At 35.1% G+C, this 13512-nt stretch overlaps 1 protein-coding gene across 1 annotated transcript in view; it reads left to right on the plus strand.

Annotated features, from left to right (window-relative positions):
* The window catches only part of PTPRQ (protein tyrosine phosphatase receptor type Q), a gene marked incomplete at its 5' end in the record, with an annotated part of 122712 nt that overhangs the window by 52425 nt on the left and 56775 nt on the right, over positions 1–13512 (plus strand). Inside the window, 7 exons of the mRNA XM_079304496.1 lie at positions 527–672; positions 7368–7533; positions 8011–8301; positions 8521–8796; positions 9599–9750; positions 11341–11482; positions 13052–13321. Of these exons, the coding sequence (XP_079160622.1) occupies positions 527–672; positions 7368–7533; positions 8011–8301; positions 8521–8796; positions 9599–9750; positions 11341–11482; positions 13052–13321 (1443 nt within the window). The remainder of the gene's footprint in view (positions 1–526; positions 673–7367; positions 7534–8010; positions 8302–8520; positions 8797–9598; positions 9751–11340; positions 11483–13051; positions 13322–13512) is intronic.

The raw sequence follows: 13512 nt of genomic DNA on the forward strand, positions 1-13512 counted from the left end.
CAGAGGTCTTCCTGCACATTCAATAGGCTGAGAAAAGAGGAAAAAAGAGAAATTATCATACTGTCCAAGCTGGTTTACCTGCATGAGTTGGGAGCCTAAATTCTGTTTATAATCAGAGAGAAAAAGGCTCTAAATTTAGGTATAGTGAAACAAATCCTTTTTTTCCCCCTACTAACTATATTTGGAGTATAGGCATCTAAGTCAGTCAGCTTCCACATCTGCAAATTAGATATTCTATGTGCACAAAGCACTAAGTACAGGACAAATTCTATAAGAAAACTCTTATCTGTTTATAAATGCAGTTAATTGTGAATATGGTTGAAAAAGTGTTTTAGAATTTCATTTTTACATAGACAATTTTATTTCATTATTTCATGAGGTAGTTTCTATACCATAATCAGAGATACATTTAATTTGCCATAGGATGTTATAAAATCTACTATAATGGATGTTCCTCGGGTGCTAAAGTGTACAAAACCTTGAGGTACAAAAGCTTTAGGTATGCTAAAACTTAACATTTTTCCAGCACCAAGTGATCCACCGAAAGATGTTACATACAGAAACCTTACTTCCACATCAATAATGCTGTTCTGGTCTGCTCCTCAAAAGCCTAATGGAAATATACTGTATTACTCAGTTTATTTCAAAAACAATTCAGGAATATTCATACAGGTAAGCTGATTTATATATTCTTTTGTAGAAGTCAATGAAATATTCTAATAATTACTTAAAGATTAAATCAGTTTTATAGTTATCAATAAACCAGTTTTTCATATTTCCTTCATTATTATGCAGTTTTTAAACTTAAAAAGACAGAAGTATGTCTTGTAATCCTATATGCTACATTGTGCATCTCACTGAGCATTCATATCATTAAACATTAAAGCCAATAGACATTGTGCAATATTCCATTATGCAAAGTTTATATATACATGTATATGTGTATATATAAATATATATATATATATATGCAGGCATACATATATATATATACTTAATACATGTGTGGATAGACTGAAGACCCACTGCATGAATACAACACCCTCAAGAGTGTTTTTCTTTAGTCTAATCTATCAATGTGAATATATTTCTGGGTCTGGTTTTACTTTTTAATACATGTTTGTACAGTATTGAAAATATGGAGGTAATGTGAAAGTAGAGAATACATTTTTTTCATATTTTTCTTACTCTCAAAAGGAAATTACTGTTGAGTATATTGAAGCAAAGATATTTATATACAGAATATATTTTAAGCCAAAAGACAAATAAGACAAATAAAAGACAAATAAAAACTTATAAATAATTTTTTAGTAATATATATCTTCATTTAGGTTTATTTGCTGTTGCTGCTTTCATTCTTAATTATGCACTACACTTATTAATTGTATATAGTCTTTCTGTTCAACTTTCTATGAATATCTTATGGTGCAGAAATATTGTTAGAGAAATAAGCTTTCTATATAGCTTTTTGGTCACAAGTTTTACACATATGGAAGAAAAGCAAGAAATACTTCATAATACTTCAATAATTCATTTAGAAAATTATGTATGGAAAATAATATTGACTGCATAAACTTAGGATCAAGATACGTCTAAGGTGAGGTATATACATTTTTGAGGACAACTAGAAAAAATATTCACAAATGTTACAAATACCTGTAAATGAATAACTGCTGACACACCTCAGTGTATACATTGCTCTGCCTTCTGTAAAGGTATGTAATTGCCAGGCTCTGCATAGTTTCAGGTGCAAGCAGGACTGTGCCATGAATTCGCATTCTGATGAGATTAAAATCAGGGCTGCAGTTCAGAACATAGATTCTGTTTGCACACACTGCTATAGCAACAGCTTTTTTTCTTAAATCTCTGTGCAAACCTTTACATCAGTGCATCACCTGAACTAGCCTGTCCTATGAAGGACACCTCAAGCAATTTTAGAGGACTATGGACTTGGACTATTCCTGCCTTTAGGAAGGTGCAACTCTGAGATGAATGAGAAAGGTGAAGCTGACACACTGAGAGAGAGAGATAAAACCCCCAGGATGTGCCCAGGATTCTGGAAATGAAGGAGGAAGATAGGGAAGATGGAGCACAGCAATGTAGCATTGGCCTAGCAGGGTGAGGTTCCAGTTTTATTATCATGTGATGTAGTTAGGCTGGGAAAGGATGGTGGCAGAAGTGGAAGTTAATGCTTCTTTGGCATATTACGTGTTGTCAGGAGAAAAGTGCTGACAGTAGATCTACCTCTGTGTGTGTAAATTTCAATTTTCATCCTTTTGACTTTGATTTTTATCCCATCCCTCTGCCATCTGAAGATAGGTTTCAGCTGCTGTTGCATCTGTCTCTCATTTCCTATGGGATATGAACATTAATCTCTTGAATCACGATCAACTCTTAATCTGTCTCCTCCCTTTAACTCCTTCTGCCCTTCAGATCCTGTCTGCTCACTGTTCAGCATGGCAGCTACCATATCTATACTGCAGTCCTATTGTGTACCTTGGCATTCCTGTGGATGCAAGACAGATTTCAAACAGGTGAAAAAAATCCAACTCATTTCTGTCAGATATTTTATATTAGTCTTTTTACAATAGAGAAATGCATGTGTGAAAGTCAGCCTGATATGTGACTATACATATATATATGTATATATATGTGATATATAGACAGTTGTAAGCTGCATGAGTATGCACACATATAGCTTACAACTATCTGTAACTTAGAAGTATAACCATGTAATTGTAGGGTCTGTTGTTAAGTTTTCTATCACAAACAGTTAGAATGAAAGAATCCTCCGTTGAAAGACTGTATCGAGGTCACCATTCTGCTTATGTTTAACCAAACTGTATTTTCAGTCTGAGCAATTATACAGGAGAATTTAAAAAGTGGATGATCTTTTCACATTTCACATTTTCATGTTGTGGGCCTCCATTCTCTATCACTCTTTCCTCTGCTTCTTTGTCATAACATAATGCCAGAGGTCCATATCTTAAACCATATCTTCTAGACACCTGAATAAACACCCTTGCTGAAGAATACCAGGCAAATTAACATCTCCCAATGCTCTCATAATCTGAAATAGAACAAAAAGTCATGGTAAAACTGGTGCTGTTCTGTTGTCTGAACTTCTCATTCTCACACATTCTCAAAATGTTCAGGCATAATAAAACCTAATTAATAAAAACACTGACTATTGCTATGTTAAAACTAGGAAGTTAGTAGCTGCAGAGTGAAGCATTTTGTTTAGGGAAAAAACTCCTAAATATAAAGTAAGACCTGAGATAAAAGATACAATTTGCTCCTTGACATGATTCAGAAACTTGAGTTTTGTGTCAAAAAGGGAAAATTTATGTACCCTCATCAGTCAGAAAAATAATGTATAGTTTCTTTGCTTTACTGATCTACATGAAAAATAACACTGCAGCTGTCCAGTCAGAAGGCCTGGGTTGCTCAGACCTTAGGTTCAAGACCAGAATAGCAGAAGGAAATATTTAGTGATGGAGATTAGATATAAGGATTTTGGTAGATGAGTGGGCTGTTTCTATGGGGATGCTGACAGTTGTAAAAGAAAATGTGTCAGAGAGGGAGGGATGACTGGTAGCCAACTAGAAGAAACCATCACCTGCAATAGGCTCGGTTCCAATGCAGCTTTATCTTTCATCTTCTGCTGTCATAGGTCTAGAAAGAAGCTACTTCTTGGTGTATATATCCTGTCCCAGTGTAGTAAAGATATGACATATATGCTGACAAAGTGTACTTCCCTCACAGCTGACATGACACTGTGCCTCTTCTTCACATCACTTCTCTGTGACACTGCTGGGTTCCTACAGTTCAAGCTTTCACTGTTTGCAGTAGCAGTTTTGCAAGTTTTGCTCCATGATGCCTTGCCTGGCTCTTGAAGCAATCATATTCAGTCCCATCAGGGAAATAAATCAAAGATTATATGGAAGTAATTGACATGGTTAAATATCAATCTATGAATGAACTCTATTCAATTGCTATATACTTTTGTTTTGATTAGCAAGAAAGTGGGAAAGGTGCTAATTACAAACATAGATATATGCTTCGATAAATTTCCCCAGTACAGGAATTTCAGTACAGATGAAAGCTATCCTGCTCTGACATACCAGACAGGAGAATCAGGGGTAAGGACTGAAAAAAGCCAAGGATTCTTCTAGCAAAGAACCCCAAATCATCAACCTCTATCTCAAGCCAAGCAAAGTGAATATGACTGGATACAGTTTGGAGTGAAATTCAACTGGGTCTACTCTTGGGATCCAGATAAGGGACACCAACAATGTGCTGTATTACGTAACAATCAAACATTTTCTTTCACCAGTATGACCAAAGTAGGGATAAAAAGGGGAACTTCCCTAAAATACACTGCAAATTAAAAAAATAGCTGGTCCCAGAATGGTACAGCAAACAAAAAGGAAATAACTTCACTTAGTGGAACAGTGAATATTATGCACCTTGAAGGATGGTTTGGATTAGCCTTCACAGTGTCACCACTCTCACCTGATTCCCACAGTCAAGTATGTGATCCTCTAACTCAAAACATGAACACAATACAATGAACCTAAAGAAGAAATCAGAACAGGGGTAGAAAGTTAACAGTGAAGAAGAGCATCACCATGTTTTCCATATACAGCTAATTACAGCTTTATGCCACTGGAAATATCTGCCAGTTCCTGAGGTGAAGAAGATACTAGTTTCTGCTGACACTTTCATGGCTTGGGTGTATTGCTTACACTTAGCTGCTTTTAATAATCTGATACTTTGCTATGTCAAAACTTCTTTCATGTATGGATGAAGAAAGGGACAGAAGGAAGAATTTCTTCAGCTGTAGCCAAAGATCCAAGCTGTTTGCTTTCATCTGCAGCCACAGTTAATTGTGAAACTTCCTATAGTGTTCTATCCCCAGGGTACAATTAGTACAAATTTCATCTTTTCTTAGTTTGTATCCACACAGTTCTTCCTGCTCACTGTTACTCTTAATTATGTGTTCCTTTTTTCCCCTAATATTTTGTCCTATCAGTAGTTTGAGACAACTCCACTCACTGGGCTCCTCACAGTAAAGGAACTGCCTCTTAAAATCGTTTTTGTGGATGCACCAGAACACTGTTAATATTCATGTTGGTTCACTGAGTCCTTAACTGCCAGACAGCTGGCTAAATTGTAAAGTCTGTTTAAACCGAGAGTTGAATTTTCAGCTGTTCATAGCAATAAATTCCCATTAAACCTGGGATCAAAACTTGATTTGGTAGCCTTGACAACTTGACAATCACCTTGAAAACTCAGACAATTATTTAAGGTCATACTTTTAAAAAAACCCCTGATTATTAGATGTAGTTATAAATTACTAATTATTGCTAAAACTAATAATGTGAGTAACAACAAGAGGGTATTATAATGCTTCTTCTGGTCATGGTTTTTGGTCATACCCTGCTTGAGTATCAGAAAGTTTAATTAAATACCTTCGAAATTGATCTACTGTTTCCTGTACCTTAACTAACCAAGTTTCCAGCCTTTTTTAGTTAGGTATGAAGCTACTATGAAATCCAAACTATTTCTAGAAGAAAGCCATATATTAAGGTGGATTTTTTTTTTTATTTTGATTGATGTTCACTTAACCTATTGAATAGAACTAACAGTGTGCTTATAATCGGTTAATAAGAGTGGATATAAAAATTTATACTAACAATTGGTGCAGCTTCTGTTCTGCATTCAAAACAAATGCTTAAGTTTCCATTGCCAAAAAAACTATTTGCTTTTTTATATTATGTCAGTAGTAGTGACTGCAGGCAAAACTAGATCTTCATATACAGATACTAGATCTTCAGGTATAAAAATCTCAAGGAAATGAATGAGAGTGTCACCTATTGTTTTCTGGAAAAAAAAAATTTGCCCTTACCAAAAATTGGTCAAGTACTGTTGCATTAGATATATAAATTCATATGTATTGGTGGCAGACATCAAGATTTCATACTGAACTATCAGTATAATATCAGTATGAACAGTACTGATTCAAATGTGTGATTCAGCATATCACAGTGGCTTCTTCAGTAGGAACTTCCCTCACGAGAAATATAATCCATTTTTCAGTATGCAATTTTAGCATGCCTTTGCTCTTATGTGGTATTTCTAAATTTTAATACCCAAAGATTTCTGTTGCCTTTCTCCTGTTTTAGTAAATTTGCTCTCACAGCCTCTCTTTTTCAGAAAAACATTTACTTGAAAGCTAACTTGGATTTTAAGGAAGTGGAGAGTGTGGATTTTATCTGACACCAAAAATAGTGGTCAGGCCAAATAAAGCTGGAATTCATCAGAGGGTTGGGCAAAATCCAGCTCACCCTGACAATGTTGCCAGGTAGAAAAATTAGGACTTTTTTTGGTCCTGAGAAGTGCTGTCCATGCCATTGGCTCAATGGGGCTATGTGTCTGTCGGAGAGGAATGCTACTGCCTCTTTGAATCAGCAGCAAAGATTTTACTTCCTACCCAATGCTTGAGCTGAATATGCTTATGGGCTAAATAACTTCTCTGTAATTTTCAAATAATGAACCAAACTGTGTTGGATCATTTAAGTCAGTTCTTGTAAAGCAGTGAATGATTCAACACATTCACTTATGTGGTATAGCTGAATCTACATAAATAATATACTTCATACATTTTCATCTTCCAGAATGGTTGATTCCAAACAGGAGTAGCCTCCTTAGAGGTGCTGATCTGAAGCACTGACTTATTGCTGTAGTCACACTACTAATGACATTTTTTTATACAGTTCAAAAGACAGGTTTGATGCTATCCTTTCGTTAGCAAGTAACTGGAAAAAGGAAAAACATTCTGTTGATGCATTCAGTTTAACATGGCTCTCCCACTGTAGACATTTCCTTAGAGATATTGGCATATTGCTATTGCAAAAAGAACACTTTGTCAAGTGGTGCAGTGAGACCTCTGCCACTGGAAGTTTTAAATTCAAAATCTATTCTTATAAAAGTAGATTAAGGAGAGAGAAGTCCTTTGATTTGATTAACAATGATCAGCCAAAGCATGTGCGATTCATGTGATCTATGAGCAATTAGCATATGTTGCTCTTTTTTGGTCATTGACATTCAACAATTGCAAACAAGAAGAGAAGTCAATTATGTACTCTGTAGTACTCACAAGGAGTAACAATAGGCATCATACAATTGAGTATTTCAGAAAAAATCAGTACTCATTGGGAGTCAAAGCATAGGCTTGTCTTCTAAGTACTATGGTGAATCATTGCTGGTAGTGGTGGCCCTGGGTAAATGAGGAGCTAGAAAGAGAAATCAATGAATATAAAACATTTTAAGTAGTAAAACTTTCTTTCTTTTTCTCTCTTTAGAATTTCACAAGTTATGGTAATGACAGCAACGTAGGTGTGTCCCCATTTGTGGTGTTGGATGACTTGGCCAAATACAGCCATTATACTTTGTGGGTAACTGCAAGCACAGCGTTTGGAGATGGAAACAAAACCAGTGAAAAAATAGATGTGTATACAGATCAGGATAGTAAGTTAATAATTTTTTTAGTGCTCATTGTATATCCATGCTTTTATTAAATATTTATTAAATATTCTCAAACAGAAAAATTATTTTACTATTATGATGGCAAAGTTAAAAATAGGATTAAGTGTGGTTTTAAATGCTGCAATATTTGTCTTTGCAAGGAAAGCATTTTGGTCTGAGTATTTTAAATACTAAGGACATAGAGCACAAGTCTCTGTGGATATAAGCCAAAAAAATTATTTTTTTAAGCTTTCATTAAGACTCTTTTCCTAAACAAATTTAACAGAAATGATTATTCATATATGCTTTCAACTATTTTGCTTTTGATATTGAAACACAAATTATTTTTAAAAGTTGTAAAAAATATTGCAGCTGACATTTTCAGAATAATTATACTTTGAACAGTTATTTCTGGTTGGAGTTTGGATGTTTTATTACTGTAATCCATGCATTTAATCTTTTGCTTATTATCTCTCATAGTCCCAGAAGGTTTTGTTGAAAATCTGGTCTATCAAAACATTTCCTCATCTTCTGTAAATGTAAGCTGGCTTCCACCATCCCAGCCAAATGGCTTAGTCTTCTTTCATGTTTCTCTAAGTTTAATGCAACTGGGAACCAGTAAGATATTATCTTTCCTTACTTACAACACAAGCATAATTTTTGATGATCTGGAGAAATATACTGATTACATTCTGAAAATCACACCAGCCACTGATAAAGGATCTTCTGAACGGCATTCCCTAAGTCTTCATATAAGAACTGATGAAGATGGTAAGATTCAGATATTTTATAATTCCTAAGGAAATGTATTAAAAAAATCCAATAACTTTCTAAAAAAAAAAAAAAGTGTTTCTTTTTCTTGTTTTGTTTTAAGTTTTTTTATACAGTGTCACAAGCAACTGCTGCACTTTTCTATTTTAAGACCTTGAAACAGAATTCATATTTTTCTGAGATTATCCTTGTTTTTCTCTTTCCTATTTCTTCATATAGTCCCAGAATCTGCACCTGTAATCAAAACATTTTTAAATCTCTCAACTACCTCAGTTATGCTTTCATGGGATCCTCCCATTAAGCCAAATGGTATCATAATACGTTATGATTTAAATCTGTTTGGGCCAGAAAGGAATAACTCATTCTCTACCACCAATAATTTTATCATCTTGGAAGACCTGCTGCCATTCACATTGTACAGCATTTATGCAGCTGCCAGAACAATAAAAGGACCCGGTCCCTCTACTGTGCTTCAGTTCTACACAGATGAATCAGGTGAGCAAATTCAAATATTCAAATTTAAACAGCTTCAAAATATCAGCCCTATGTTACTGCATCCATCTTAGATCTGAGCATCAGAGCAGTTGATATGAAGGATTAATCTTCCATTGGTCTGTAAGCAAAGAGTTTTCAGAAGGAAACACTGCAAGGCAAGTTTCCTGAGTGCTCCTCCCACTGCCACAGTGTGCAAGAGGGGGGTCACATTCTGCATAGGATTGCCAAAAAAAAAAACACCATGGAGAAATATCTTTTGCCTTTGGAATATGTTATGGTTTGCAAAGTGTCAGGGATTTTGAAGCAACCAAGAGTACCTTTCTCTTCATCCCCCCATGAAACTGAAAAATGATAAGAAGATGGAAATATTTCTGACACATTCACATGGTTCTCCTTTACATGGACCTCCTCTCCCCTGCATGGTAAATTAGACATCTTGTTAATATAGAATGAGTTGTGCTCCATATATGGTGTAGGAACCAAAATATATTGCATTCCACTTATATATGTAATATGACTTCTGTTAAATATCTTAGTTCTGGCAGTGAGGATGTTTAAGTGATTAATAGATTTGTTAGATCTCTAAGAAGATCCCTTGCTGACTAAACATGTATTCCGGATTAATGGATTTTTTTTCATGTCAAAGAGGAAGAAAGAAGATTGAAACAGCAATAAAGTACTGTTAGCTTGAGTTCAGATACAAATGATAAAAAAAGTACCTATGTCCTCCTGCATGTCCAAAGTGTTTTGTTTTGCCTGGATTTTTTGTGATTTGGAACTCAACAGAGTTTCTCTTTTGCAGTGCCATTAGCTCCACCCCAGAATTTGACCATTATCAACTACACCGCAGATTCTGTGTGGCTAAAATGGGATCCAAGTCCCCAGTCAAATGGTGTCATTCTGAAATATAATTTTAAGATTTATCAAAACAACACTGAAAAACTATATTTTTGGGTATGTTGGTAATTAAGAGTGTGTAATTTTTAAAAATATTTTTCCTGTTTTTGGAAAAAAGAAAGATATGGCAAATATTCTAAATGTCTGTTATGTATGCTCCTAGAATTATGAAGCTCCTATAAATTCCTATTCCTAAGAAAGTTTACTTCCCTTCCCACCATACCAGTAATTCAATTTTTCAAATTAAGCAGGAAAATTGTTAGATTTTAATGTGCTTTGAGCTTCTAATAGTTCATTAACAATGAGAATTATTAATAATAATTTGTATTTTAATGTAAGCTTGATATTAGAAAATGACAAAAGTTACTTGCTTTGTGGCTACCTTTGTTTAGCTATTAAGTACCTATGGACTTTCAAGATTCAAAAAGGCAGTAATTCCTAGTCATCTTAAAAAATAGTAAAAACTGTTCAGAAATCTTCATTAAAGCAAAAATTGTGAATAAGAATAACTGAGTAAATTGTAACTGAAGTAGATGCTATATAAATGTTCAGGGGCAGGTTAGATGGAGCTCTGAGAACCTGGTTTTATGGAAAGTTCCCTGCTCACAGTATGGGGGTTGGAACTGGATAATCTTTACCTTCCAACCCAAACCATTCTATGAATCTATCATTTTATGATATGCAAAATTTTATCAGGTTAAATCTGATTCCTTGGGTGGCCACACGAAGTGCCCCATGAACTGGAAAGGCAGCAATGAACTGCAAAGGATGCAATGCAAGGATTGCATCTCAATCTTAGAAACTGTACTGAGCCCTGTTCATCTGGGATGCTTGTAAAAGCTGCAGGAAAAGACATTGCTGCAGTGAGGTCTGCTGTTATTCCCCATTGTAGAAGGAAGTGCTGGCATCATCCTGGTTTCTTCCATAATGCTTGAAAGGCCACGATGCATTTATGAAATAGGAACTGTGGATTCTACCAGCTACCTCTGGAAACACATTCTTTGGGTATTCATAGAAATCACCTAAGACCTGTCCATCTGAGGCAGTCTCAAACTAAATTAGAATACAGAAACTGACTGAAGTACTTGAATGTGTCAGCTGTGCTCTACATTTCTTCACATTTTATAGTGCTTTATGAGCAAGAAATTAGATTTAGTTTGTGGCAGCAAGGCAGAAAAATAATTTTTTATAGAAATACTGTATTTAGGTATCATAATTCTCTAATAATTTGGATCCCACAAGATGTTACCCAGAATTTCTTGCTGAAATCCAGCTCTTTCCCCGCTGTTATTACAGTCTTCTCAACATTTGAACAACTATGGCTTACATGGTCTGGGAACAATAGATCAAAGGAGTTGAACTGTGTGTTTTAGCTTTATCTTTTTCTTTTTTTTTTTTTTAATTCTTAATCAATTTATATAGAAGCTATGACCTATGACCTCTTCCACTGCAGAGGTGTAGGAAGGAAGTAGAAGGTGACAGGGGTTGATGTGAAGCTGGAAATAGTTTTCAGTATTTGACTGAAAGCTACTCAGAGTGGAAGAGGCAAAACTATGGCTGTAAATCTGTTAATTTCAGTAGGTTCAAGGTGAAGCCCACAATGTTTCTAGAGACTAATTGTGTACTACTAATATTTTCTTCCTTAAGAACATTTCAGGTTCAAACTTTGAGGCAAACCTCACTGGATTAGAACCATACAGCCCCTATTTTATCAGTGTCTCTGCATTTACCAGGCTTGGGAATGGCAATCAGTTCAGCGACGCTGTTCAATTTACAACAATGGAATCAGGTTAGATGTGACTTTTTCTAAGATGCAGTTCTGACACTTTTAAATATATTTATATTTATATTTATCCTATGTGTCTAAAAAAAAGTCTTCCTCTTCTCTCCAAAGAAAACATAACACAAATACTATCTCCTTGTCTCTTGCCTTTGTAGCACCAATTCACATTCCTATTTGTAGACGGTTTGAAGTCTGATTTCGGAAGTGTAGAATTAAAAGTGTCCTCATCTGAAATGAGAGGCTTATATGGCTACTATAAATCTTTTAATAGCAACACAGATAAAGGGAGGAAAATTAGATAGGTATTCGTCTTTGCAGATCAAAGCAGTAATTCAGATCCCTGTGAAAATAAGTGAAACATTAGCAGTATCAAAAGCAGCTGGACAAAAGATTGGCAAATGAACTGGAAATTATATTAGACAAATAGAAATTTTAACGTTTTTTTAATAATTTATTTTAAGAAGGAAACTAACCACTAAAAGTGAAATACTTAATATCCACCAAAGAGAGCCGTGGATTTTGTGGAACTGGCTGTTGTGCAAGACTGTAGCTCCTTTGCCAGGTCAGAGCAGCCCCCAGGCTCTGTAAGAGCTGCCAGTGCCAAGGGACAAGCATGTACTGGGGGCACTGCTAGCAAAGAGAGCAGACCACAAAATAAAAAGGTCCAATATGATGACTACAGGTTTGCTAAGATTACACTTCCAGTGAAAGATTCTTTCCAGAACCAGTAAAGCAGAGGTTCTGGGAGAAAGTTATGCTGTTTATTGTACTGAAGAGTTACAACACCATCAGAAATCTGGAACATCACTGGGCTGGTTCAGTTTGGCTGCTGGACCCCTGCAGCTGAAGGTGGTCCTCAGACATGGTCATTCATCTGTTGTTTATTTCATCCCTGATATTCCATACTTGTGATACTTTTTTTAACCAATTGTTCATAAATAATTGCTCTATTTTCATGGTTATAATATTTTCTACCTTCATTAATTTTTTATGAGCATTTAAAAAATTTCTTCTGCTGGAACCAGCAAATAAATGGGGAAGAGTAAGTTAAAAAAATTGATATGACAGCTCTGAAACTTGCCCAGTGATTTCTGTACAGACAAGTGTGATATAGTGCCTGAAAGAAATATGGCTGACAGATAAATAGGATACAGATAAATAAGGAAACAGATAAATAAGGAACTTCTGATGTTTACATTGTTGCCATTTATATGAAATAGGTATATGGACTATGTATATTGTGTATGTTAAAGTACACTGTATTTAAAAAAATATGGGAAAATATGAGCAATATATTTTGTTGGGAAAACAAAACTGAAGCACACAATTAGGAATAAGCCAGACAGATGGCCTCTTCTATCTCAAGTACCAACATTCACAGTAGTTGGAAATGAATAATCCGATTAGGACAAAGTCATATTTTTGTTCTTTCATTATGTTTCTTTTATTAATTTGACACTGCATTGTTTGACTCTTGCTATGAATATTGTGTCTCCCTCTCCAGTGATATTGTTCGGTGTTTGCAATTTTAATTGTGTGTGCGTGTTAATCTTTGGTGCCTGTGTATCCTTTAAGTGCCAGATGCTGTACAGAACATTCGTTGTATTGCAACGAGCTGGCAATCGATCCTAGTGCAGTGGGACCCTCCTGCTTCAGCCAACGGCATAATCACACATTACATCATAGCAGTTGAAGGAAATTCTACAATTTTCCCTTCTTATGATACGCTGCATACTTTTAGAAATCTGCTTTCCAATGTTACTTATCAAATTAAAATAAAAGCTGCAACATCTGCTGGTGATGGTGAAGAACAGACATGCAATGCCAGTACTATTCCAGAAAAAGGTAAATAATTATTCAAGTTAATATTTTTGTTTAATTTAAATGATGACTGTGAAACAAGCAGGCATGAAAAAACCGCTTCAATTCAGGCAGTTAAAACATTCCATTGTTTAAATTTCATGCTAATAGTGAATAAAGAGAAACAGGGCTTCCTCTTTCTCCTGTTTTAAAACACACCTTGTGATGAAAAAAAT

Source organism: Erithacus rubecula, assembly GCF_903797595.1.
Source record: "Erithacus rubecula genome assembly, chromosome: 4".
Lineage (NCBI taxonomy): Eukaryota > Metazoa > Chordata > Aves > Passeriformes > Muscicapidae > Erithacus > Erithacus rubecula.